This window comes from Mytilus trossulus, chromosome 4 (genome assembly GCF_036588685.1).
Source record: "Mytilus trossulus isolate FHL-02 chromosome 4, PNRI_Mtr1.1.1.hap1, whole genome shotgun sequence".
In the NCBI taxonomy this organism is placed as follows: domain Eukaryota; kingdom Metazoa; phylum Mollusca; class Bivalvia; order Mytilida; family Mytilidae; genus Mytilus; species Mytilus trossulus.
In genome coordinates this window covers 8,620,757-8,647,231 of record NC_086376.1, presented here as the reverse complement: position 1 = coordinate 8,647,231, position 26,475 = coordinate 8,620,757, and the positions used below count along the sequence as shown (strand labels likewise).

The window sequence follows — 26,475 nt, the reverse complement described above, 5'->3', positions numbered from 1 at the left end:
TATGGAAAAACGAGCAGGAAGACATATGATTTTTTTTGGACCACTTGATAGATATAAACCTATGGATTCAGGAAAGGTATCACTGTAGTTCATTGAAATTTTCCTTTAGACCAAATTTTGGAGACTTTTGTGACATGTTCATCCCCCTTTTTTTGCTATATTTTGTATCTAAGAAATGCAGATTGTTGGCATGGTTACACCCACAAGGGATTATATTTCACCCTTATGACCATTAGAAATCAAATCTATGGAAGATTCTCTTTCTACATGTATATACATGCATAACACACATATAAAGCCTTCTTTGTTAGACAGGAGGGGAAAGGGGGTGTTTAAAAATTATGAGTGTCAATTTTAAGGTTTTTTCCTAACTGTGTATTGCTTCCTAAGCAACACGACGGGTGCCACATGTTGACCAGGATCTGCTAACCCTTCCGCAGCACCTGAGATCACCCCTAGTTTTTGTGGGGTTCGTGTTGTTTATTCTTTAGTTTTATATGTTTGGTCACGTGTACTATTGTTTGTCTTGTTTTTTTTTCACTTTAGCCATGGAGTTGTCAGTTTATTTTAGATTGATGAGTCTGACTGTCCTTTTTGGTATCTTTCGACCCTCTTTTAATTGTTGCCGTTAACTTTACGTTTTATTTTTTAGTTTAAGGTTATCAAATTAGTAATAGCAAATAGTTTTCATTTTTCAAGTGTTTTACGTTTTGTTATTCGTAGCCTTTTAAACCTACGGTATGAGTTTTCTTAATTGCTGATTGTTTTTTCGTCTCATTGAAAATATCTATATAAGAACTAAATATTTTGATGTTGACATGAACTATGACTTATGGGGACTATTTTATAAATTCACTCTTCATAATTAAATGTAAAAAAATCCTAATATTTCTATTTTTGATGAAATTAAGCAAAGATTAATTGGCGACTTTTATTTGGAACTAATTAAAACCGGGTCAAAATACCAAAAAATATAAAAAGATATAGGAAGATGTGGTGTGAGTGCCAATAAGACAACTCTCTATCCAAATAACAATTTATATAAAAGTAAACCATTATAGGTCAATGTTTGACCTTCAACACGGAGCCTTGGCTCACACCGAACAACAAGCTATAAAGAGCCTCAAAATTACTAGTGTAAAATCATTTAAACCAACGGTCCTATCTACACACAAAAAAAAATTGAAACGAGAAACACGTATAAATTACATAAACAAACGACAACTACTGTACATCAGATTCTTGACTAAGAACCGGGGCAAGCATTTGCAGCGGAATTAAACGTTTTAATGGTACCAAATCATCCCCCTTTTTCTGAACAATAAATACACGATTAAATTCAAAGTATCAAATAAACCCCGAGGATACATTTTTGTTGATGAAATAAACAATGTTCAATTTTGGATCCTTTGAATATTGATGTGGACAAACTGAAAATATGGATCATCAGTTTAAAATCGAAACACACGGTTAAATAAGACATATAATAATTCAATCTTAAAGAATTCAAGCAATTCGAAGTTTAATTTGATTCTTTGGAGCTCAATGTAGACCATTTTAAAACGGGGCCCATAAAAATAATAAAAGGTCCGATTTGAAAAAAACATCAAGATTCCAAGACATTGAATTTAACCCAAAATATGGTGTAATTGGTCAAGAATTATGTCATTTAAACAAAGTATTGTTTGGCCAATTTTTTATACCCAGTTAGTGTAATTTCCCCAAAAATTAATCCCTTCTTACGTGTACCGGTGTGGAACCTTGTCGTACAATGTCATCGATTTCCAAAGACTTATACTCAACTCGGTATCCGGAGCATAGCAAATCCTTATTTTTAACTCTAATTCCTATACGGTTTGAGCCATATCTCCAAAACTATTATAACTTCAGGCGATCAGAAACCTATTATGGTACAATTTAATAGAGAACCATACATTTGTACATAAGTTATGGTACTGAAACAAAGAAAATGCTTGTTTTTGGTCCTTGTTTGCCTCTTATTCTTAAAAATGAGTTGGGACCATAATCGTCAAATAATCGATCTCAAACCCTTTTGTAGTATGGGACTTGTTGATGCAATTTCAAATAGAATAATACACTGATATATACTACTGTTATTGTCTGGGAACTAAATGTCTTTGGAAGACGATGCCAATGACGACAATGTCTTACCATAATACGGCCGTATTGTAGTCGTATAACAAATGGTTTGAAACACAAAGGTTTATTGTCAACGCCAAAGGCACATTTTGGAACGTATGAGTCTTAAATATAATTCGGATGCCGCCCTTTTTTTTGGGGAGGGGTAGGGGGCTTTTTTTAAACACATTGAGTCTGGTGTATCAAAATATAAGCATTATTTGTTTTTATTGAACTTGGACAAATAAATAAAATGAATAAAGGGAATCTTGAAATGTAAGTTTGAAAACGCATTCCTAAATATTATTTGTAAATAAGCTCGACGTGTGCTTTTCTTTGCTCTTTTTCTATAAAAAAGGAACAATTTGGTAAAATACATTTTTGAAACATATAGATGAAGAAAAAACATAAGATACCATTTTTCTGTGAAAATAATTCATGAATCAGAAAAACATGAATTTAACTTAGTGTGTGTATCTGCCAATTAAATGAAATTCAAGTTGATTGTTTTGCTTTTCGTGTTTTCACTAAAAACAAGACAGTAATCAGCACTTTTTTTTTTTTTGTATTCTATATATAGGTCTCTCAAATAAGTTGAATGTGTTTGCTGCATTTTTTATAAGAATTGGGTAGCCTTATTGTATAAGGACTGCATGCTTTTTATATTATCGTTGTAAATTGATGTAGAAAATGATAGATATATGCGCAATAAAATATTATCAAGAGACAAATTCAATTATCGTATCAAATGAACTAGAACAGGAAGAAGATTTTTATCGAGCCAAATATTGAATTGTCAGCGCTTTAAAAACTTATATAATTAATTTATCAGAATAATTGTTCTTAGCTGTTATATAAGTTTATGAAGTAATAAATTGAAACTACTAATTTGAAATTTCAATAAAAAATTAGGACTAATTAATATTCGTATCAATTCAAATGGTGTTAATGTTTTCTTTTTGTAACATTAACCCACGATATTTCATTCTAGTTTAATTATTCAAATGTAGTTCGCAGATATAAAAGAGAAACTTTCCGCTAGTGGTGTACTCACTCCAATGCAATTATCGTCTCGGCGGCCAGTGCTTCGATACAGACATGGTATCTTTTCTGAAACTTTCCGTTGATAAATTCAGAAATATAAAATAATATATTGACCCAACACACTCAAGAAACGTGACCATATTAGAAAAGTTGGCTAATTAAATGCTTTCATATATTGTGTCTTAGCAAGAAAAACAGGTAAAGACACACCAAATTTATAAAGTGTTATTATCAATTATTAAAGCAAACGTTATGATAAAAACAACAATCAATTTCAGTATTTACAATTTTTCAATACAAAAAGCAAAAAAAAATAATATGAGTTAAAATAGGACATATTTTAGATTATTTATCAATAAAGGCAACAGTAGTATACCGCTGTTCAAAATTTATATATCGATAGAGAGAAAAAAATCCAGGTTACAAACTAAAACTGAGGGAAACGCATCAAATATAAGAGAATTACAAAAAACAGAGATACAACAGCGAAATGTAACACACACAGAAACGAACTATAATGTCACAATGACCATTTTCCTGACCTGTCCTGGTACAGGGCTTTTGATGAAAAAATGGTGGGTTGAACCTAGTTTTGTGGCATGCAAAACCTCCTGTTTAAATGGCAATGTTAATTATAACATTAAAATGACAACATTACACGTCAGGGTTACAATCAATAAACACAAAACTATGCTCAGATGTAAAACTGTAGAAAGACATAACAACTATAAAGTAGAAGATTGCGATCGCCGAGAACTTAAAGTTCCAAAAAGTTGTGAGGCCAGGGTTATATATCCTCCTGGGACAAAAAAAAATCATTATTATCAAGAATAATATATAGTTTTGCAGACAGTAAATTTTATGAAATGACTAAATAATAAATTTACATGATTAAACTGAAGTGCTGACTAGCTATAGAATAAAAAAAAATGGAATTTACTAACACATTCACTTTCACCGAACTAGTTCGCCTCAGGTTTGAGATTTTCTCGCTTAGTTCCATTCATGGCATTGGTCTGGTTTCTGCTCTTTTGTCAGGTTGTTGTCTCTTTGACACATTTCACATTTTTATTCTCGATTGTATATAGTAGGAAACGGAAAAACAAACTGCTACCAATTTTCAATGAAGTTTACTAGACGAATAATAGACCACCATTCTTGTCGAATTGCATTTGGCATATGAGTCTTGCTTAATTTTTCACTATGATGATCAATTATTGCTTGGATACTTAAAACCACCTCAAAAAGTATTCATTCAATGAGCATATGTACGGTTACTTCTAGAAGATACAGTACAAATTTGCACATTTTCAAAACTTGCAGTTGAATCTAGTTTGCGGCTATTTGGTAAATACACTCAGCATAATTTCCAGGCTTTAAAGTTCAAGACACATCCATCCTTCATATATAACTAATTTCATCCCGACTTTATACTTATTGTTTTAATATAAACTAATAATGAAAATCGATCCTGTTTCCGGAATATTTTATAAACTAGTCCCTCATATGATCTAGATATCAACATGCATTATCACTCAAGCTTAATAGCTTAAAATCTTCAGCAACTTAGGCACAGTATTCATTAAATGATACTATTAATAAATAAATCAATGCTATAAAATAAAAGATAACACGAAGATCAAACTTATCCTAAAATATAATAGAAAATGAATTAACAAAAATATGTGAATCTCAATAAAATTAAACCAAGCATTCAAATATATATATATATATTACAATTGAGGTGGAAAATTGAGAACATTTTTGTAGTTAATTAAAAACAATCATTTGCATAGCCGAAATTAGTATAACAAAAATACCAAACTCTAAGCCAAATTTAAAAAAAAATCTATAAAAACTATCAAATTTATCAATCAACTAAACATGACAAAAATGACTCCCATACTCCTGACTTGTTTTCGAAGAAAGTGTTTGGTTAAACTTTGTTTTATAGCAACTATACCTCTCACTTGTATGACAGATTTTGTCTTCAGAAAATACATGTACCAAATTAAATTGCCATGGTATTGCAAGTTTTGGTTTTCATATAAGATTGACTAAACCTTCAGTATCCTCCGCCTTTCTCATATCTATGAACAAGTAAGAATGAAAAAAAAAACGGAAATAAAAAGCTATAATGATGCTAATATATTGAATAACTGCAAACAGTTCGTTATTTTTATAATCGAATGTTGATGATCAAAGTTTAATTTATGTTACCAAAATCAATAAGATAATGCAACACAACAAAGTGGAAGATACGTGTATATCAGGGGAACATACAACTCATTAATTGTATTTAAGTTAACCTTATTTGGCCATTATTACTTTTTAATTCGAGAGTCAATGGTGAGTATTTTATTGACATAACGCCGGCCTTTCATTAACAATTTTAAACCTGGTATCTATGGTGCGTTCATGAGCAATATGTGATAGCTAGTCAAAGAAAGGCAGACATCGCAATAGTAAAAACGAAAATTGACGGAAAAATCCACAAAACACTTCACAGAAATCTGTATACTAAGAAACACCAACCACATAAACAAACCTGGAGGGATAAGCAGTCCCTGCTACACAACAAATGTTTCATTGTGTATAACAATGTTGGTAGATTTAACATGACATATTGACAAAATCTATTATTACTTATGGCTGATTTGGTAAGGTATGCATGGTAATAGGGTTTTTTTTTCAAAGCAAAACCTTCATCGTGATGATAGAATAGTTTACCGACCTCGACTAGCTATACAGCCCTCGCACGGCTTTTTTTTTGTCGTCGTACTTTTTCGATTCATCTAATACTACTAATTATACCTAAAGAGAAAATGACAATTTAAAAGCCAGTTCGATTTTCAATTAATCGTTTAAAGTGTGACTGCTATTGTATGCTATGTTTTTAACTGATTGATTTGATACGTTTGCAAATTTATTATTTGGATTTGTATCAAAATCATTTGGTGCGCTTTTCCGTGAGTGATCTACTTGGGGATTTAAGCTGATGTGACGATTGTTTGCGACCATGATAGTTCGTATTGTGAAGCGTAATTGGCATTAAAACGGCTACATTGTTATATCTTGAAAAGTAAAACAGTAGTAATTACTCCTAGAAAATTTCATAACAAAAAGTACTTTATCAAATCGCAAAATCAAAAGCTCGAACAAATCAAAGGAATAAAAAACGAATTAAAACTTCAAGTAAACATAAAAAAGCTAAGTCAATGTCAATTATCAATCAGATAAGTAAACTACATTAAAGGTTGAGTATATTGTAGATCTTTTTTGTTTGCTCGACGACGAGGTTATACGTATGATTTGACAGTTAGTAAATCAGTGTTAATGCGTGTGGTAATGACTATACGGTTTCGCAAACAAATTGTCTGAAGAATCCAAATTAGGAAATAATGAACCTTGAAGATTTATTTTTTTTCGATTTTTTTTATGTAAATAGCAATGGAAACATTGGCTTCCCCCCATATTGATTGAAAACAGACCATACGTTTTCTACAAACAATGAAATTTTCTACTAGAGTGTATCTTTTTAATTCTTTAATTTATTGACATACATTCAACATCCCTTTAACATGACTTAGATATTATTCTTTTGAAATGAAATTTCTATGATAATTGATTATATGATGCACATACATTCATTGCCTAATTCAACAAGCGTTTTAAGTCCAACATGACAGCATGTAAATGGGAACATTCCTATATTATCAGATTATCAAGATCCCCTGCAAAGTTTTTCATCGAAGTTCAACAAAGTCATCAATTATTGTGTATGGGCTATATCCAATTTAGTAATTTCTTTCCTATGGTTTTCAATTAATTTCTGATATAATTCTAAAGTTCAAAATAAAGTAATCATTTAGCTATTTATTTCGTGCGTACAAAGAAATTATTGCAGTTTGCTGTACTTAAATACAGGGTAATGCGTCGACCGTACCGCGACAGTCAATCTATTAGTAATATGTAATAATATAAAATGTAAACTGTTCTGTGCATCTTCAAGATGATTAAAACTGAAAAGGGGAGATATGTTCACCAGTGCATGACATTCTGCAAAAGATCGTTATGTGAACCTTACTTCCAGCGAATACAATTTATAACTTGTCGTATTCATTGTTAATTATTAAACAACGAAAAAGATGACATAACTTAATTTGTAAAACTCAAACGTACTGGAAAAACGGGTGACATTAGTTTATGCATCAGAAAACAGAAATTATTCTTTAAAAAATCCTGTTCAAAATAAGTTCATAAAGTAAAACCCTTTTCCCTGAAATTATTTGCAATGAGGAACCAGGACCGTTCCTTAATATCGTAAAATTGTCTTTAAAACTATTGTCTAAATATTCCTGAAAACAGCAGTTATGATAGATTAGATAAACCTGTGATAATGTACACAAAAAAATGTAAGGATGATTATCTAAGCAAACACCAAAAATACTATCAAAAGTAATTGTATTTAAACTTTGTGAGTTAAGATAAAATTTGCTTGGTCAAAATGTCATTTGATTGAAAACTTGCATAATGGAAATTGATTATATTTTCAAGTTATAAAAATATGTATTAACATTGTTTTAAACCATGTAGGGTATAATAGTTTAAAGAAGTTTCAATATCGAATAAATGATTGTTCAACAAATTTGTGGTTTGTTCCTTGTGAGTGAAATATCTTACGTCCAAACAGCGGTAAACTACTGTTGCCTCTTTTTATAGAACATGTATCTTATAAAATAGACACAGATCAGAGAACAATTAAAGATTGACACAAATTAAAGGTGAAAAAACAAGTTTGAGAACGTGTCAGACGTTTATTTTCTACAAGAGATACAGAAACCGGTTCAACATTCCATCTGAATCTCCGAACAGTGTAGATATAAATGAACACAACAGGGGTCCAGCTTATGAATGTAACTGACGATTTTCTGGAAGCGATGATTGCATAAATATTTCCGCCCCTTTAAAGTTGTTCGAGTTTTAGCTGTTTAGGAATTTTCCAAGTATTGATCAGAATCCGTAATAAGACGACAAAGTAATGTGTTATAACTTAAACTAATGTATTTAATTTCTGAAACTAGTGTGTTGATTTAGGCGTGATACTTTATTGGTAATTAGACAAGTATCAATGAATTAGGAGATAACAGTTTTGTCTTTTATGTATGGTTTCGTAAAACCAAGAAGGGCTCAAATAACGTCGCAAATTGCTAGATAAACGGATATTTGCAACAGTAAAATAAAGTTTTACGAAGGTGCAGTTGAACATACAATACAATAATTTAAGTCAATTCTAAAGCCACACATTAAAATAAATTCTGTTTTAGTTAGAACAATGGCTTAAAAATTCCACTAATTAAAATGCCGTGTAACTATTGCATTGTCTTTGGCATCTAAATTATAGCGACATTATAGGTATACCCCTGCTGTCAAACATAAACAGTAGGCGTATTTATAACTTGAAGTAAACTCCTGAAGGTTTATAAAAAGTACATTTACTAATACAAAAGCGAAATTCAAAACGGGAGCTTTCCTCAGTTACAAACTAGTAAAAATGAAATCTATCCCTAAAAAACATGTGTCAATGTCCAATGAAAATAAACTCGTAGATACCAGGATTGCAATTTCATATTTGCGGCAGACGCGCGTTTCGTCTACAAAAGACTCATCAGTGACGCGCGAATAAAACATGGTAAGGAACCAAATAAGTACGAAGTTTAAGAACATTGAGTATCAAAACTTCCGAAATGTTTTTTTTCAAATACAGCTAAGGTTATCTATTCCTAAGGTAAAAAAAACCTTAGTATAAAAAAAAAAATAAAAATTGTGTGAACAGTTAATTCGTAATTATGAACATTCAATGATAACTCAAGTCAACATAGATGTGCTGACTACTGGACTGTTGATACACTTGGGGAATTAAAATTCCACCAGCAGTGGCATTGATCCAGGCCGTGGGTTTTAATAAACTCATTATACAATGTATATACCAGAATTAACGTTCTATTATGCACTAAATGATAGTAACCTCCACATAATCCAAACTGTAATGTCTAATGTAAAGTAATAGGAGAGAAAGACATGTCAGATGGTTTTGGGCATCATTTTCATTATGCTTGTACAAAAGGTAGATATTCTTTCTTCTATACATATGAATTTAACTCTTAAAAACTTTATCCGTATCGTTACTTTTTTTATATGAAGGTTGCTGAGGGGTCTAAATAAAAATGAATACATAAGTATTTTTTTTATTTCAAGAGAATAATCTCATTAGTTAAAACTCATTCGTCCTGAGAGTCCTCATAAGGTTTGACAATAGATTTTTCTTTTACTTCTGTAAATGTCAATTTAAAAGTATTTTTGCAACATCCCAAGATGGGGTGCTCAGACAAGAAACACCCGATCTATCTTATGGCGTTGTCAGTTAATTTTAGATTTATGAGTTTGACTGTCCCTTTTGTATCTTTCTTCCCTCTTTTATAATATACAATATAACAAAAGACATTAATGATATTGCTGAAACAAGTTTACACAATGTTTTTAACGTTTTATGATAAATTCATTGCTATTTGCTAAAACTGTTAGTCAAAATGGATAGTTCGTCATGATTTTATAAGTCTTTAATATACATCTAGTTCTTCAGTATTAAAATTGAAAAAAAATACTTACCAAATGCTAGAAAAATAATCCACATTTTTATACCCCTACATCCTTCACACGAAATAAAGTATTTTTCTTTTATTATATATATTATATCACAGAATAATTGAATTTGATTCACTTACAAAACATCAACTGAGCAAAAGAACACATTTTGATTATCTAACTTGTCATCCAATCATTAACTTTACTTTTGACGCAAAATTGAACAAATACCACATGCGCTAATTTAAATAATCATCGATCAAAGTACATTGAAATTCTTAATGAACTTGGATATTTTTCAAAAATGTATTGTATTTTCTTTTTACGTATAAAACAATTTTCATACAGACTAGATTTCCAAAAATAAACAACGTTATATCAACTAACTATTTTTATCTATGCTAAAAAGATACACACGCAGTTTCAAACAAATCAGAAAAGGTACATATAATCTGTTTTTCGTGTGATTGTAAAGTCATACTACATAATATACATATATGCAAAATGAAGGTATATAATAGACAACGATAAATCTTACGGGGCGATGGATCGTAGGTGATATTCTTCATATTTTGATCTTTCCATCGATTTTGACACAGTAGGAAGACTTCAAACTAGAAAATATGACAAGCGTGATTATTTCAACTTTCCAATTACCAAATTCCCATTTCTAAGCAGTAGCATACCCGCATATAGCGTTGACATTTCTCAGTAATACGTTAAAAAGGCAACCGTAGTATTCCAGTGTTCAAACTTCAAAGTAAAGTAAAGTAACAAAAAATAGCGAACTCAGCGTAAAGGTCAAACAAAATAGTAACTGCGTTTAATGTCACATGCTTAAACAAAATAGGGTAAGTAGGCAGGGAATTTGTTTTAAATATTATTAATTCTTAACAGTGAGTCTGTGGGCGCAACAGCGTCACTTTATAAGTACTTAATCAAAAATGGAAAAATAAACTTTATAGTATGGGATAAAAATTAGGGTAGGTAGGGGTACAGTATACACATACATTTTAGTTTGGCCAAATTCAAAACGAAAAGTCCGCAATCAAATAGCAAAATCAAGAGCCCAAACACATAAAACGAATGGACACCAACTCTCACATTCCGGACTATAGATACAGACAATTTCTTTCTGTGCCATTTCAGTTCTTGTGGAGAGTTGTCTCATTGGCAATTATACCACATCTTCTTTTTTATATAATAGATAAAAATGTCAAAAATAGCTGTCAACATTGTGTTAAAATGTTAATCACTATAAAAACAAACCAATATATAACAAAGAAACACAAGAAATACGTAGGCGTTTAGACAAAGCAAATTAATAAAAATGAAAGACAAAAATACAAAAATTAACCACAGCACAATAACATAATTACAGGTTGTATAAGTAAAGGCAACAGTAGTATTCGTTTATATTCGTTTGATGTGTTTGGACTTTTGATTTTGCCTTTTGATTTTGGATTTTCCTTTTTGAATTTTCCTCGGAGTTCGGTATTTTTGTGTTTTTACTTTATACCGCTGTTCAAAACTCATAAATCCATGGACAAAAAAAAATCGGGGTAACAAACTAAAACCGAGGGAAACGCATTAGATATAAGAGGAGAACAACGACACAACACCGAAACGCAACACACACAGAAACGGACCAAGCAACAGACAAAACACCACGAGAATAACAAATATAACATCAAAACCAAATACATGAATAAGAATAGAGCCACGTGAAATCGATATCACCAAAAATGACATAACAGTAAATGTAATATTTATAAAGACAAATTAAAGAAAACTGAAACACGTCAGTAAGACGTTTAACAAAGTTAATACCCAGAATGTAATTCTAGCCATCGTGTAATATTTGTAAAGTTGAAACGGAATATTCATCAACAAGGTCTTGGTACCTTTCGATGAACTTTGTTTGAGTAAACGTTCTTTGACATATCTCAATAAATTTTCACAACAACAAAGAATATATTTAATAAGCAAATAAATATTATTGGAGATTTAATGTTGAGAATCAAAGTTACACCAGGGCTTGACAAAACTACTATAAAAGAATAAAGAAATAAGGAGAGCCGCGGTGTAGTGGGTAGCGCTACTAACACAAAGGTTTCTGGTTTTATCCCCGTCCGGCGAAGAAAATTTCAGGGACTGAATTTTCGGCTATTCCTTATAAATTAACACCAACTGTGAATATGGTCTTGAAAAACGATGATAGTCCGTTAGAAGAGGACGATAAATGGCCGACTCGTATTAAGAGAGTAAAAGTGGAAAGGGATTAATATAAGTTGCAATAACTTGATGCACAATCCACTATAAATAAATATGTTTTAAAGTACGTAAAACAGAAATTCATGTTCAATTATTATACCAATGCCATATTAATCATATCATTCTGTATATAAACAGTAAATTCACAAAAAGGTTAACTCCGAGGAAAATTCAATACAGAAAATTAATCGAGAGAAATGAGAAAACAAATCCGGGTAACAAACTAAAACTGTAGGTATACATCAACTATGAGATAAGCAAGATGTTTTCTATTGACTACCGATATACATATAAATAGAAATATAGCGTCACTATACGTAAAAAAAGAAACAATGCTACGGATACGTAGCATAACCTTTTAAACGCGTGATTATAATATCCAATGAAAATAGTAGAATGCTACACCATATGTAAACTATGTTGCTTGGTATCTACAAATATTAAATGAAAAAAACTATCTTTTCCAAAGTATGATGACTACTCTGTATGCGTCTCCTGTGGATGTTTAAATTAAATATTTAAGATGATATCAAATAATAGTTAATAGTTTTACTCCAACAACATCTATCATTATATGTTATCTAGACTAAATAATAGTGAAAAAGCTTTCAGTGAAACGTCTATTTCTAATATAAAAAAAACCAAACAATTATGTGTGTTTAACTGAACAATGAAAATTCAAACAAATTTTAAATATTGTATGATTGCTTTCGATTTCATCTGTTGTACTGAGGAAGTACAATGTCCTGTTACTTTTAATATCATGTATCATGTCTGATTGATTTAAACAATATTTCCATTACATACTTATTTAAAATTTATGACACGAATTCTATAAAATTCTAGTATTCATTATATGTTGAAATGACGTTATCGTAAAATAGATGAATTTGTAGTCTATAATGTTGTCTTTTAAACTCTGTCATATTCATCGTTAGCCTAGAAACATCCTCCCTTTGTTCTTTTGGAATAGTTCACATTGCAGAATATCGAATTCATGTGTACGTCGAAGTCAACGGAGGTATTTCAAAGTGTTACTCTTGACCGTCCTTAAATCTGTCCAACCATCCCATTACGTTTCAGCGCTCTTAACTAAAGTTTTTAAATCAAACTTTTATGAATGTCATACATAATGCTTACTGAACCAAAACTTGCAGATAGATTTTGAATGCTAGCAATGTTTCACTTACCGTTATAGAGATATTTCCCTCTTTGACTTTGGACATTGGTTTTCTTTTATTTTACGTACTAGAACTTTTCCTCGTCCAAAATTCATGCACAATGCTATGAATCACAACAATCAGACAGAGTACAAATTTGGGCAGTGAGTCAATTACCGTTCTAGAGTTAACTTGGGAAATGGCAAAGCTGAAGCGGGGGCATTCGTTACCTCGACACATTCTTCTTTTACTTTTATCACTTATTATACAGTATGGTTGTTGATCATTGTTGAAGGCTTTAAGGCAAGCTATAATATTTGTTTTACATCATCATATATACGTTGTTCTCTCATAAAAAGAATTGATTTACTTGCAATCGTAAATAGTTATCAGGAGTATACAAGGAAATACGCTAGACGCGCGTTTCGTCTACGTCAAACTCACCAGTGACGCTCATATCAAAATATTTATAAAGTCAAACAAGTAAAACGTTGAAGAGCATTGAGGACCCAAATTCCAAAAGGTTGTGTCAAAAACGGCTAAGATAATCTATGCTTGGATTAAGAAAGTTGTTCGTTTTTCGAAAAATTCGTAGTTTTGTTAACAGGAAATTTATAAAAATTACCATATACACTATAACACATCTACTCGTTTAGTTGAATAACATTTAAAAAAAACAATCTAAGGCCACACCAATTTGATTCCTTGTTCGACGGACCCGCCCGCACCAATTTTTTTCAAAACAGATTTTTTTTTTTTTTTTATATTCCCGCTTCCCGCATCCGGAAATGTAATCATGTCCATTTCCCGCACCGGTTTTTTTTGTAACTATTCAAAAAGATATCAGGTGGCACGGTAGTATTTGCTGTCCAGAATTTAGGTTGCTCTTTGGTGTACCCTACTTAGGTAAATGTATCTAAACAGTGTGATTGGACAAAAAATACAGTATCAACTGAACATACTTTCCCAAACTGAGTGATGAATCAGGTGTAGAAAAATATGAAATAATTTTACATATAGATGAAAATGAATTTTTGAGAATTTTTTTAAATTTTGCATTCACTGCACCATAAAAGACCTAAAAGTACTAGTGGCCTTAGGATTTTAAAAATAGCAAAAAAAGTAAACGGTCATGATACATATTCAAATTCATTTCTGAATGGTAAAATGAAAGTACTTCAGTTAACTGTGAATGTAGAATTTTTTTGCAGTGTTAGAAAGTGGTGAAATTCTAAAAAGGCTATCATTATCCCTTATGGGCCAGGAAATACTACCGTGCCACCTTAAACATCTGTTTTTAAATCACAGTCAAACCTGTATATTACGATTTTAAACATAAAAGCACCCCACCAAACCGTGTTAATATCTGTAAGAATATTTGTTTTAGCATGAAACCTATTTATCCAAAGCGGGAGTGCTCCGATATAAATTTAGAACAACGGAAATACCTTTTTAAAAGAACAAAAAATAGTTTCTTTCCACCTTACTTATATTCCCTATCAACAAATGTTCGTTGTTAGAATAAAGTACAAAGAACTTCTGAAGGATTTGCCTTCAACTGCAATTATATTATATGCTGGCGAAACAAAACTATCCATAGCCGCTGCATGTTCATGCACCTGTCCTGATCGATTCAGGGGCCTGTCGTTCAGCATCGTTTGTTGATGTTGTTCATTGGTATTTTCCCGTTCGGATATCATATTAGATCGTTGGTTTTCCTGTTCGAATTGTGTACGCTAATAATTTTGGGGTCCTTTTTAGCTTGCTGTTTGGTCTGTATCAAAGCCCTGTGTAAAAGGTTGTACTTTGACCTGTGTTTGCTATTATCAGGTTGAGAACAACCCACCCTCAGACAAGGGGTAATTTTACTGATGTAGAAAAGAAAATAGAAATACCAACATGACCAAGGATTTGTTTAGTTCTTATATACAAAACCTTTGAAAACTTATAATGTTGTACTCAAAAAGAGGAGAGTTACATCATATTTTAAACAACTTTTTCTAAAAGAGTGGTCCACTTTAATATTTTGAATATTAATTATTAAACTGTTAAAGTAAATGTGTTAACATAGTTAAAGTCCAGGAATATTACAAAAATTCTTGGACATGTTTTGACCATTTATTATAATACCAGATAGATATATAGTTCTTTAGGAAATATGAACCCTTTTGAACAAACATATATTTTATAACTTATATTGATCCCTCATAAAACATGTAAAAGGGATAAATTTATAACATTAAGGGTTGCCCCCAAACTGAATATGACTTGGATGGAGAATTGTCTCATTGTCATACATAGACCAGATTTAATTATTTCTTGGTGAATAGGGAAACAATACTTAAGAAATTAAAGAAATGTCAAAGTACAAGTGATAAATCAAGTTTTAATATAGTTAAAACCTACTATTTTATGTTTACAAAAAAAATTTTAGTCGCTCGCCTCTACTTTTCAAGCTTCGCCTCAAAAATTTGCAAATTAAATATTTTTTTATTAAAATTTTCAAATCGCTCGCTCGCCCCAAATTTTGGAGTCCAAAAATCCGTAGAACAAGAAATTAAATTGGTGTGGCCTAACATTCAATTTGTTTGTAGCATTCCTTTGGACTTCCAATGTTTTTCATTCGAGTGACACTGATGAGTTTAGTGTACACGTCTTACATACCAAATTACAAGTCGTTGTTATTTTAAGCCTCGGTCACACCTTAACGGATAGCTCGAACGGATGCCTAACGGATAACTTTTTTTCAATCCGTTCATGTTCATAAGACGTTCGTCCTTATCCGTTAGACGTACGTCCATATCCGCTGCATGTCCGTTTAGCGTACGTTTTATTCGTCGACGTCTGTTCTGTCCGATGAAAATTTTTGAGCATGTTCAAAACTTTGAAACGACGTCCAACGGATAAAGTGTCCGTTGAACGTTCGGTAGGCGTCCGTTTTGTACAGATGTGTACTCGTCTGTGTCGTTTCCGTTTTGTATCCGTTACGTGTCCGTAATACATCCGTTGGAGGTCTGGCAAAAAATAATCACCAACGGACCGGTAAGGTGTGATTGAGGCTTTTTTTTCGATAATAGAGGTTTCCAGATTTGCTACGTATCAGGTACGGTTGGTACGTAACAAAACCGTTGGTTGTGTTTGGGAGGTTCCATTTAATGCATGAGGTTATTGTATGTTTCATGATGAAAATAAAGAAACAAAATTGCATATCAGTGATAAAAACCTTAATCTTTTATTTTATTACGATTTCTCTGCTTCTAGAAAACCTTGCACGTGATTTTATACGATAAAATTTATTTTGTGCACAAGAGAATGAATCAAACATTCCTTACTGGAACTGAGTTGCCTCGACCTTTATATTCTAAAAATAGATTTGCGTTTCTGTATGGCTATGTTTTTGTTTCTGTATATATTAAGAAAAGGATTAGAATAAAGAATGTTTTCTAATACTCAAATATAAATTGGAATAATTAGAAATTACTTATTAATAATATCTTACTTGTACCTTACTGGTGTCGTTAATGACTATATAGACGGATCCAGGGAGAGGGGGCTTTGGGCCGCCCCCCCCCCCCCTTTTCGTGGCAAAAATTTGGTTGATTATATAGGGAATCACTGAAGCATGGATGGAGCGCCCCCCCCTTTTTTATGAAAAGTTCTGGATGCGTCACTAAACTAGTACACGTGCTTATGGCAAAAATGAGTTCAAAATTGTGTTGATTTCTCATTTAAATAAATTTTTATTAATAAGCTATCTTTTCGATCATTAGAGCAACATTTTTTCATAAAACGCAACACATATTGTAAAACCATCGATCTATCTTTTTCCTTATATTTTGTCACTGAACTATTTAATAAATTTGTTGATTATATTAATTACTTAAAGAATAAATATAAATTTAATGACACTAACGCAAACCATTTTTTTAAACGAAATATTTATCATCACGATGTTACTCCATCGTGTTCATTTATTATTATTATGTCACTAGATATTGATATTACATAATTTAATATTTGTAAATATTGTCGCGAGTAAAATGGTGTATTGCACGTGCCTGGGAGTAGTATAATATAATCTACGAGGGGTAATGTTAAACCAATATCCATCCATTAATCCTTGTCGTACAGCATTGCCAAAAAAACTTCATACAACACAGCGTATTTTGTTCACTGATAACGGCAATAATTTGACGCTATATTTACACTTATTCTAATGCAATATGAATATGTCTTTCTAACTCTTCGTAATGTTGTACGGAAAATACTATGTTGCTATATAATGTCTTTTGCTCCATTTACAACTGATTTATGGACTCAAAATTAAGGATCCTTTTCATCGGTTGGTAAATGTTTCTATGTAAGGGAGCTACCATTTGATTTTTAGGGGGGGGATGGGGGGGCTAGGGTGAAATTTAAAAAAAATAGGCAGGACAGGAGTTTTGAGTAAAACAAAAAGGCAGGATGAGACACTTGCAAATAAAAAAAGTCAGGATGACAATTTATGTAAAAAAAAAGTCAGGATTAACTAAAAAAAGAAAAAAGCAGGACCGGATAAAGTGAAAAATAAAAAAGGCAGGACTGAGATTACAACTAAAAAAAAGATATATTACATATAACACAAAATTATCACAAGGCAATGTTATTTAAAAGTATAATGACATACATAATCAGTACAATAATTAGAATTCAAACGTTTTGAACCCTTCGGTGTTTTGTAACAGAGTATAAAGTATGTCTTCCTGGGGTGGTGTTCTCGAAAGTATCCTAAGATTCGTCCTAAGTCGTAGATAAGAACAATTTTAGGATGGTCTTAAGATCAACTTAGGACACTCTTAAGTTGTGTCTCGAAGCGATCTCAGACGAATCTTATGTTAGGACGTCCTAAGTCGAAAATTTCAATCGTTAAAGATATTATTTGATTAAACATTTATTAATGACGAAATTATTTAATAAAATTGTTTACGAATTTTATAATAACATGTTCAGAATTAAATGCATATTTACCAATGTAATTACACAGTGTAGATACTATTCTGTACGCTTTCCGGAAGTCGCGATTTTCGAAGCGATGACTACCAACTTGCTAACAGGACGGTTTTGCCTACGGTGACTTTTCTCATCATTTGTTTACATCTATACTTATAAAGTGCTTTGAACATCTTCAAGGTATGTAAAGCATCATAAATATGTGTAACTTGAACAAAAACATGCACTAGAACATAAAATATACGTGTGCATCATACCAACTTGATAGAAAAAAGTGAAATCGATGGCCAATTTTGCTCTCGTAGTACAAAACAAATAACCTTTTATTGCAAATATTTGCATCAGTTTGAAGTTCAATATATACTGTTTCAATATTCGTTTCGTATTTAAGTAGAACATTCGTATTTCCCATAAAAAATATGTTTTCCTTGAGGATCCCAAAATAAATTACTGTACGATCAGTCCATAACTGACTGTATTCTAGTAGCGATTTCAAATTGTTTTACTGTATGACCAGTCGTGATTTTGAAGAAAAATAAAAAGGCAATTTGAAGGTATCTACGTATTTATATGATATTATGAACTGCTTAGGGAACTTTACAGTGTAATATCGTTCATCAGACAATATAAATATAGATATGATGATTTTTGTAGACTGCAAAATAATTGTATTTTTGTTCCGTCAGTCTTGTTTAAAATCAAACGCCTAAAAAGCAATACTTGATTTGCTTGTGGACTTTGTAATAGTGTATAAGTGCAGTTATCTTTTTAGTTATAACTTTTTAAAAGACTATTTACACCGTCCGCCGAAACATTCAGGTTAAAAGTTGATATTAGTCGACCCTGAGAAAAACTTTGGGATGGGATGAAAAGGAAGCACATTATTAATATCTACTGACTTTGTTATTTAAAAATTGTTAATGAAATGAACATGTTAAATTCAAATCAATATAGAATCATATTCAAAACAGTGTGGTCCTGGCCATTGATTGACGACCTAAATGATCCCATTGACTGGGACAGATTAAGTAAACTTTTGTCGGTAACGACCATTGCTCACTTCTTACTTATTATAGAATTTAAACTGTGGGGTCACAATAGGTTCTTAACGCCTTTAATAATAAAATAATTCGAAAAATTATTCAGGAATAACCTTTATGTTTTGATTTATATTATTGATATAAATCAACACATCGTATTATTCCGGATAAGTTTTTCGAATTACTTTATTAAGGTGTTGAGAACCTTATGTGACCCCACATATTCAGTGTCTTTAACAAGTACATAGTGAGCAGTGATTGTTACCGACAAACGTTCACCTAATCTGTCCCAGTCAATGGGATAATTTAGGTCGTCAATCAATGGCCAGGACCGCACTGTTTTGAATATGATTCTAAATGATGTAATGCATTCAAGTATAAGAAAGATATATTTCTTTTTCAGGATAATCCAATGACAGAGTTTCGCTGTTTTTATTGTACAAATGTACGGTCAAGAGATTTTGCAGAACTGGTAGATCATTGCATAATTCGTCATGATTCAGAAGAATTAAAGTTGAAAGTGGCAACACGTGTTTCATCATCTACTACAAATGTCCGAACTAAAAACTTCAAGGTAATACCTGCTGAAATTAAGAAGGACAATAAATTCATAATTCCCCAATGTGAATCATACACACTTAATATATGTAACATTTCTTCGGAACTGTTGTCACCTGTAAAGAAGAAATGTGGAACAGAATCTGAACAGAATGACTCTGAAAGCATATCATTAACACAAAAACTTAGTTCTGTTTCAATTAAAGATAACAGCCATATTCTCGTAAATAGCAGTAACGATTCCGCCAATGATCATGAAAGTATGGTTACGAGTTCGAAAATGTCAACAAGGCATACACAGACTGAAGATTCGGCTGTCATAAATCTAAATGAGACAAACACAAATGATCAAGTGTTATTAAAAGAAATTTTACAGTTAGTTCCTACAGTACTTGAAAATTTGAAAAGTTGCAATAAACAAGATATGTATGTGAAGTTCCATACATTGATAAACGAGAACAAGCTTCCTATGAATAACATTGCTTTCCTGCTTTTCTCAGACGTCGTTGAATGGTTCTCAAAAAGTAACACACATGCAATGAGATATTCACAAGATGTTAAACAGTTCTGGAAAGTTGGACATGAACTTTTTAAAGGAAAATTTCTCCGTTTTATGGCAGGATGGAAAAACCAAGGTCAGGAAGCCAAAGGTCATACAAAGCCAGAAGAATCGGTTATCAACTTCGCAGTTCCAGATAGAAAATATCTAGACAGCACCGAGTTGTCACATAAACTAAAAAACATACAGCCTGGAATATTGGACGAAATGATCGAGTTGATTTATGATGATAGCTGCTGTCTTTCTAAGACATTTAAACTATGCGTAGATGGAAAGAAAATAAACCATGGCGCACAAAATCAAGTATACGGCGATGTTAATCTTTGGGGATACGAAGGTCCACCAACTCTTCAGGATTGTAAAGACAAACTCAGCATAGACAAGAAGCTTGTAGAAGACTTCACTGAAATATTAAACAAGATTGAAAAAAGAGATATTTATGATTTGAATCATACACCAGAACACCTGAAAAATGATATTTCAAGAGTAGCAAAACAAATTATCTGTAGTTTAAGTCAAAGACTGCGAAAATTGCGAACAGTGAAACAGTCGAAGGTGATTGCTCTAGAAAAGCTAAAGGTTACGTGTATCAATGATGCTATGAAAGCAAAATATTCCTATGCCCTCAGTGCAATAAAAACTTTCATATTTAAGCTAGACTTATGCATAAGTAGACTATTGAGAGTAATTGATTCGATAGGCCACGCAACTTCCGTCTGTAATGGTGTTCAAACATTTTATAACAAAGGAGACGCTTGCAATTTATCAATTCAGCAGAATTACGTCTGTTTGACAGGTTTGAAAGTCGAAGGGGATATCCAAAACTTAAACACGTCACTCATTAAACAAAGATCAGATGAATGGCATTCTATTAGGAAAACCGCTAAAGTAACCGGAAGTACCGCTCACCAAGCACTAGGATTGTCAGGACTTAAGAAATTACAAGAACATTTTGAATACGTCTTTCATCAAAAAGACAGACCAGATTTTTCGGAGGATGCCCAAAAGAGAATGAAATATGGAACTGACAATGAAATTAATGCCATAGGCACTCTTGTTTCTAAGATATTGCCAATCTTTTATCCGAACTTATCATTTGTGGAGGAGGGTTGTGAGGTAGTATGTGACAAAGATGAAACATTTCTCATTGTCAGTCCAGATGGTAGTGCTAGATACTTTAATTCAGAAAACTACAAGCCATGTGATGCAGTTGATCTTGCTATAGAAATCAAGTGTCCCTATCCAAATAAACTGTATACAACTCCAGTTTATTACAAGATGCCTTGGTATTACGTGATACAGGTTTTATCTGAAATGTATGTATTGAATGCAAGTAGCTTGCTATTCCTATGCTACAGTACCGATAGTACAACCGTCTGTGTTGCAAACTTTGACGAAGAGCTGTGGAATGAAATACTGGCAAAACTAAAAACAATATACGGTACTGAGAAGCCAGTAATGCCAAAAAAACTACCAGATGAACTAAAGTCAATAAAAGAAAAAATCAAAACCTACTGTGACAATAAAGTACAGTTTCTAGCTGAAATCCCATCTTGTCAAGTAAATAGAGAATGTAAACACGAACATTCATCAGTGGAAAGTGAGAAGATAGGTCGGAATTATCATACAAGTTGTTCAGATTCAGTAAAACCTCAGACCAAACATGATGTTACAACTTTACAGATGACAACGATTGAAATCAACAGTTGTTTAGGCCAAGCGTACTCGCTTGAAAGGCACCTTGCTAGCGAAGTACTTATATTTCTTATTTCAGATTTAGATCGAATTCACGAGAGAGAGAAGCAACACTCAACCCCTGTCGGTTTCAGCATGAAGGGTTACAGTTTAACCTCATCTGTAATGCGAAAGATGATCGATGATACTTTGCAAAGATGTTACCTTAATGGCTTATATACGCCTGTTGTCTCGTTTGATGGACAGTGGTCCCAGTTGGCAGTTAGATCGAGTAATGGGCACCCACTCACCATTCTTCAGTTACAGAAAGACGTTTTTAGAGAATCGAAAAAAATGAGTAAATCAGAAATTGTTCGCAGCATAAAAAACACTAACATAGTCAAAGCCAAATCTTTAAATGAACTGATAGATCAGACCTTAGTTGAACAAAAATTCCGAAAGAACGAGGAACATAATAATTTTTATTCTCTCATAGTTTCACAGAACAACCGACAAGACTCAAGGTTATACAAAACATCTCCAAACGTTTTGACATTTCTTAGATCGAAAATCTCATTAAATGAAGAATCAACTGAAGTAGAAGAGGAAGAAGCTACTTCGAAAACTGTACTAGATGCGCTGCCACCACAGATTGCGGAAACAGTTGATGAAAACATGATATCTGAAATAGACAGTGTTTGTACAAATTCAAAACTAGACACTTGTACTCACATTTCATTAGATATGACAGACTCGTTAAATGATATATTTGAAGATAATTTATCAGAAAAAATAACAGAATCAATGGAAGTTGATGTTTCTGATCCGATAGATACGTCTGCTACATCTACAGAGCTGAACGACAGTCCTATGAGTTTTCTAACAGCTTCCGACTTTGAAAGAATGTTGTCAGCTTTAGTCTTAGACAAAAAAGTGAGTGCTATAAAGTGGCAAAGTTTGAAGGTTGAAAACTTTGCAAACTATTTTGAATTACACGATGGAATAGGCAAGAAATTCACGAGGCATGAGTTACAAATTTGTGTGAGAACCATATCACAAAAACTGAAGACTGAAAGTATCCAATTTACCTTGTCATGGCCGAAAGCTAAATTGATAGAATTGCTTTTTCAATGTGTTTCTTCTCCATTGTCTCTCCAAAAAAAGTTGTTAGGAAAGAAAAAAGAAAAAAAGATGCTTTCACTAAAGAAGATGTGTATAATAGAAATCGACAAATTTCCAAAGCATATTCTAAACATTATTTATGCCGAACATATTTTTCCTGGTAGATTTAATGACTGGCAACAACACTCTCCATTTGCCAAGAAAACTCTAATTTCAGGAATTGAACAAGCCGTGACATGGTATTCAATGCCTGAATACATTCCAGAACGATACATGTATCAGTTCAATCTTCTTGACTGTCATCACTTGTTTGTTAATGCAAGAGTGAAGTGCTGTAGTACTGGAATAGACGCGTGTGGGATAAAAAAAGAAGCTTGGATCAAAGTTGCGAAAAATAGCAATGTCAATGGTTGTGGCCTTAGCCTAGCATTAGTCGAGGATTTAGTTGACAAACAGAGCAATGGATTCGCGCAAAAAACTTTTTCTGAAGACGTAGAAAAGGCTTTGCATTCAAATGGGGATTTTAATGAAGCCCTTTTCTGTCGACTGATAAGAGAGTGGTATGCGGCTGAAGATGACCCAGGAATTGATGTTATAGATAGAATTAAACGCAGACTCCGCTTTAGAGATTGGCTTTTGAAGGACATTAACTTCATGCAGTTTCCACCCCCTGGATTGCATGTGAAAGGAATACCACATATAATGTTTGAGGGTTTATTAACAAATATAGAACGCCGAATTCAGATCATTCCATTTGTTAAGTCGGGAAGTTATAACTCACGAGCATTGGGTAGTTTAGAAGCTGAGAACTTTTTTGGGGCGTTCCAAGACTTAGACCATAAAGGTAGTGGTATTATTAGACCAGATGATGTACCAGCAGCAATAAGAACAGCATGTGACCTGATTGGTACAAGACTTGATCCCAATAGGTAAGTGTGTTTAGACACAAAAAAACATATTTTCAACCTTTCAAAAATGGAAGGGATATATTTATAGGTTTATTTATTTTCAAATTTTAACTTCATATAAATAGGAAGATGTGGTATGAGTGCCAATCAGCCAACTCTCCATACAAGTCACAATGTATTTAAAGTTAAACATATAGGTTATAGTACTTCCTTCAACACGGAGTCTTACCTCACATCGAACATCAAGCTATAAAGGCCCCCAACATGACTAGTTAAACACAATTGAAACAGGAAAATCTAACAGTCTCACATTTTTACAAAACAAAAAACGAGAAACATCTATGAAACATACCAACAAACGACAACCACTGAGCAACATGTTAGTGACTTAGGATGTGTCGATTCCAATGCTTTAAACAACCGTTAAATTTCGTGTAAGTGGTCATAAAAAGAATACATAACCGAATTTTTTTTTTTTTGTCAAAATAACGTAGTAAAATATGGTCGTAAAATATAGGCTAAATCATCAGTATATATAAATGTATCACATTAAGATTAGTAACAAATTGAAACGTATAAAAGGGATGTGAACTTGAGTCAAACTGATTATTTTGGTTTTTTGATATAGGAAGATGTGGTGTGAGTGCCAATGAGACGAACTCTCCATCCAAATAACAATTTATAAAAGTAAACCATTATAGGTCATTGTACGGCCTTCAACACGGAGCCTTGGCTCACACGGAACAAAAAGCTAAAAGGGCACCAAAATTACTAGTGTAAAACCATTCAAACGGGAATACTAACGGTCATATATTTGCACAAATAACATTAAAACAAAGTACTTGCTTTTGTCTAATATATGTAATTTAAAAATCAATTTTAGGAAATTTGCCATGCACACCAGTCGAGCCAAGGTTTACCCTGTACATGAGTTAGAAAAGCAGCAAAACACAAGTTTGAATATACCTTACATAACACCAACATACGTAGACTCAATCGTTCCAAGGCAAGTTATTTAAACCTTTATACAGAAACTTATTGTTGCAACCACTTTCTTTTAATAACATGACTATCTCACAATAATGAGTTATCTCCTCTGCTTATTTTGAGATAACAAGTCACAGTTTTGAAAGAGTTCATAATAATGAATTGAAATCTCATAGTTTTATCTCATTACTATATGATGATATCTCATATCTATTAAGTATTAGATGATATACATGTACCATAATTTTGAAATGGTATCTCATATAAATACAAGATGTATTTGCATGGTTGTAAATTATCATGATTTTTTTCATGGTTAAAAGAGTGCATTATATAATTAAAAGTTGTGACTATCTCACTATATGAGATAATATTTAACTATATGAGATATCATCTCAGTAATATGACTTTTTTTATCTCATTATTAATAAACTATGAGTTTTTGTTATGATGTCATAAATATGGATTTGTACTTTACAGACTTTAAATGTGGAAAGAAAGATATTTAACGATATATACAAGCCCTTAATCATCTTGAATACAGAAGGGTAACCAATCCATGCAACAAGCCTAATAAATGGCCACGACAAAATAATCCAGTTGATCAAAAATAAAACACATTTAAAACTTTATCTAAATATTCAACATGGTTGTGTGAGTACAGATTTCGATGTCAGCAAATGCCGTTCTGAAGGCCGTATAGAAGCCTACATGTATAATTGTTAAATTTATTTCCATTATGTCTTGGATGGAGAGAAGTCTGTTTGGCACTTATTCCACATCTTCTTATTCATATTTAAAAAGAGACAACCACATGCCTGAACCAATTTTCTAACCTGACTGGGACAAACTAAAATAGGAAGGAATAAGACAAGTTTGGTTAAGTTCAAAATATCCCACTAAGTATCGACGTATAAATAGCTGGTACGAACACGCAGTCACTTTGATATAAAAATAGATCATAAAAGATCTGTAATGAACAGCCTAAGATATTCACCAATCATCTGTTTTATAATGTTGTTTTGTTTTATCAATTACAGAAATCACACATTTGATTCACCGGAAAGGGGAAAACGATCCTATGGAAAGCGGAAACGGGGAGAAATAAGTGACCCGTCCATGTCAAGTAGAGGTGCAAGACCAATAAGACAGCATCATCGTTGTGATGAGTCCAAAATATTACCTCATGTAAGAATGGGATTGAACATAACTGAAAATGAAATCACAACTTAAAGCACTATCAAATGCTTATATGACTATTTAGACGATTGAATGTAAAGCTAAGCGCATAATAATTATGTGAATTACAATGCATACCTTTGTGGGTTTTTTTTATTATTGTTTTTGATGGTGTTGTTTATGGTGGTATATATCTG

At 32.3% G+C, this 26,475-nt stretch overlaps 2 protein-coding genes across 2 annotated transcripts in view; one reads left to right on the top strand and one right to left on the bottom strand.

Annotated features, from left to right (window-relative positions):
- The window catches only part of LOC134714436 (uncharacterized), a 35,326-nt gene extending 25,348 nt beyond the window's left edge, over window positions 1-9,978 (bottom strand). The window contains exon 1 of the mRNA XM_063575677.1: window positions 9,853-9,978. Coding sequence (XP_063431747.1) covers window positions 9,853-9,877 — 25 coding nt within the window. The 5' untranslated portion in view covers window positions 9,878-9,978. The remainder of the gene's footprint in view (window positions 1-9,852) is intronic.
- A 2,048-nt stretch (window positions 9,979-12,026) lies between these two features.
- On the top strand, window positions 12,027-26,332 carry LOC134714435 (uncharacterized). The gene is made up of 4 exons (XM_063575675.1): window positions 12,027-12,092; window positions 19,695-24,133; window positions 24,996-25,118; window positions 26,140-26,332. Exons 1-4 carry the CDS (start codon window positions 12,027-12,029, stop codon window positions 26,330-26,332), a joined length of 4,821 nt encoding a protein of 1,606 aa, XP_063431745.1.
- Window positions 26,333-26,475: the final 143 nt, after the last annotated feature.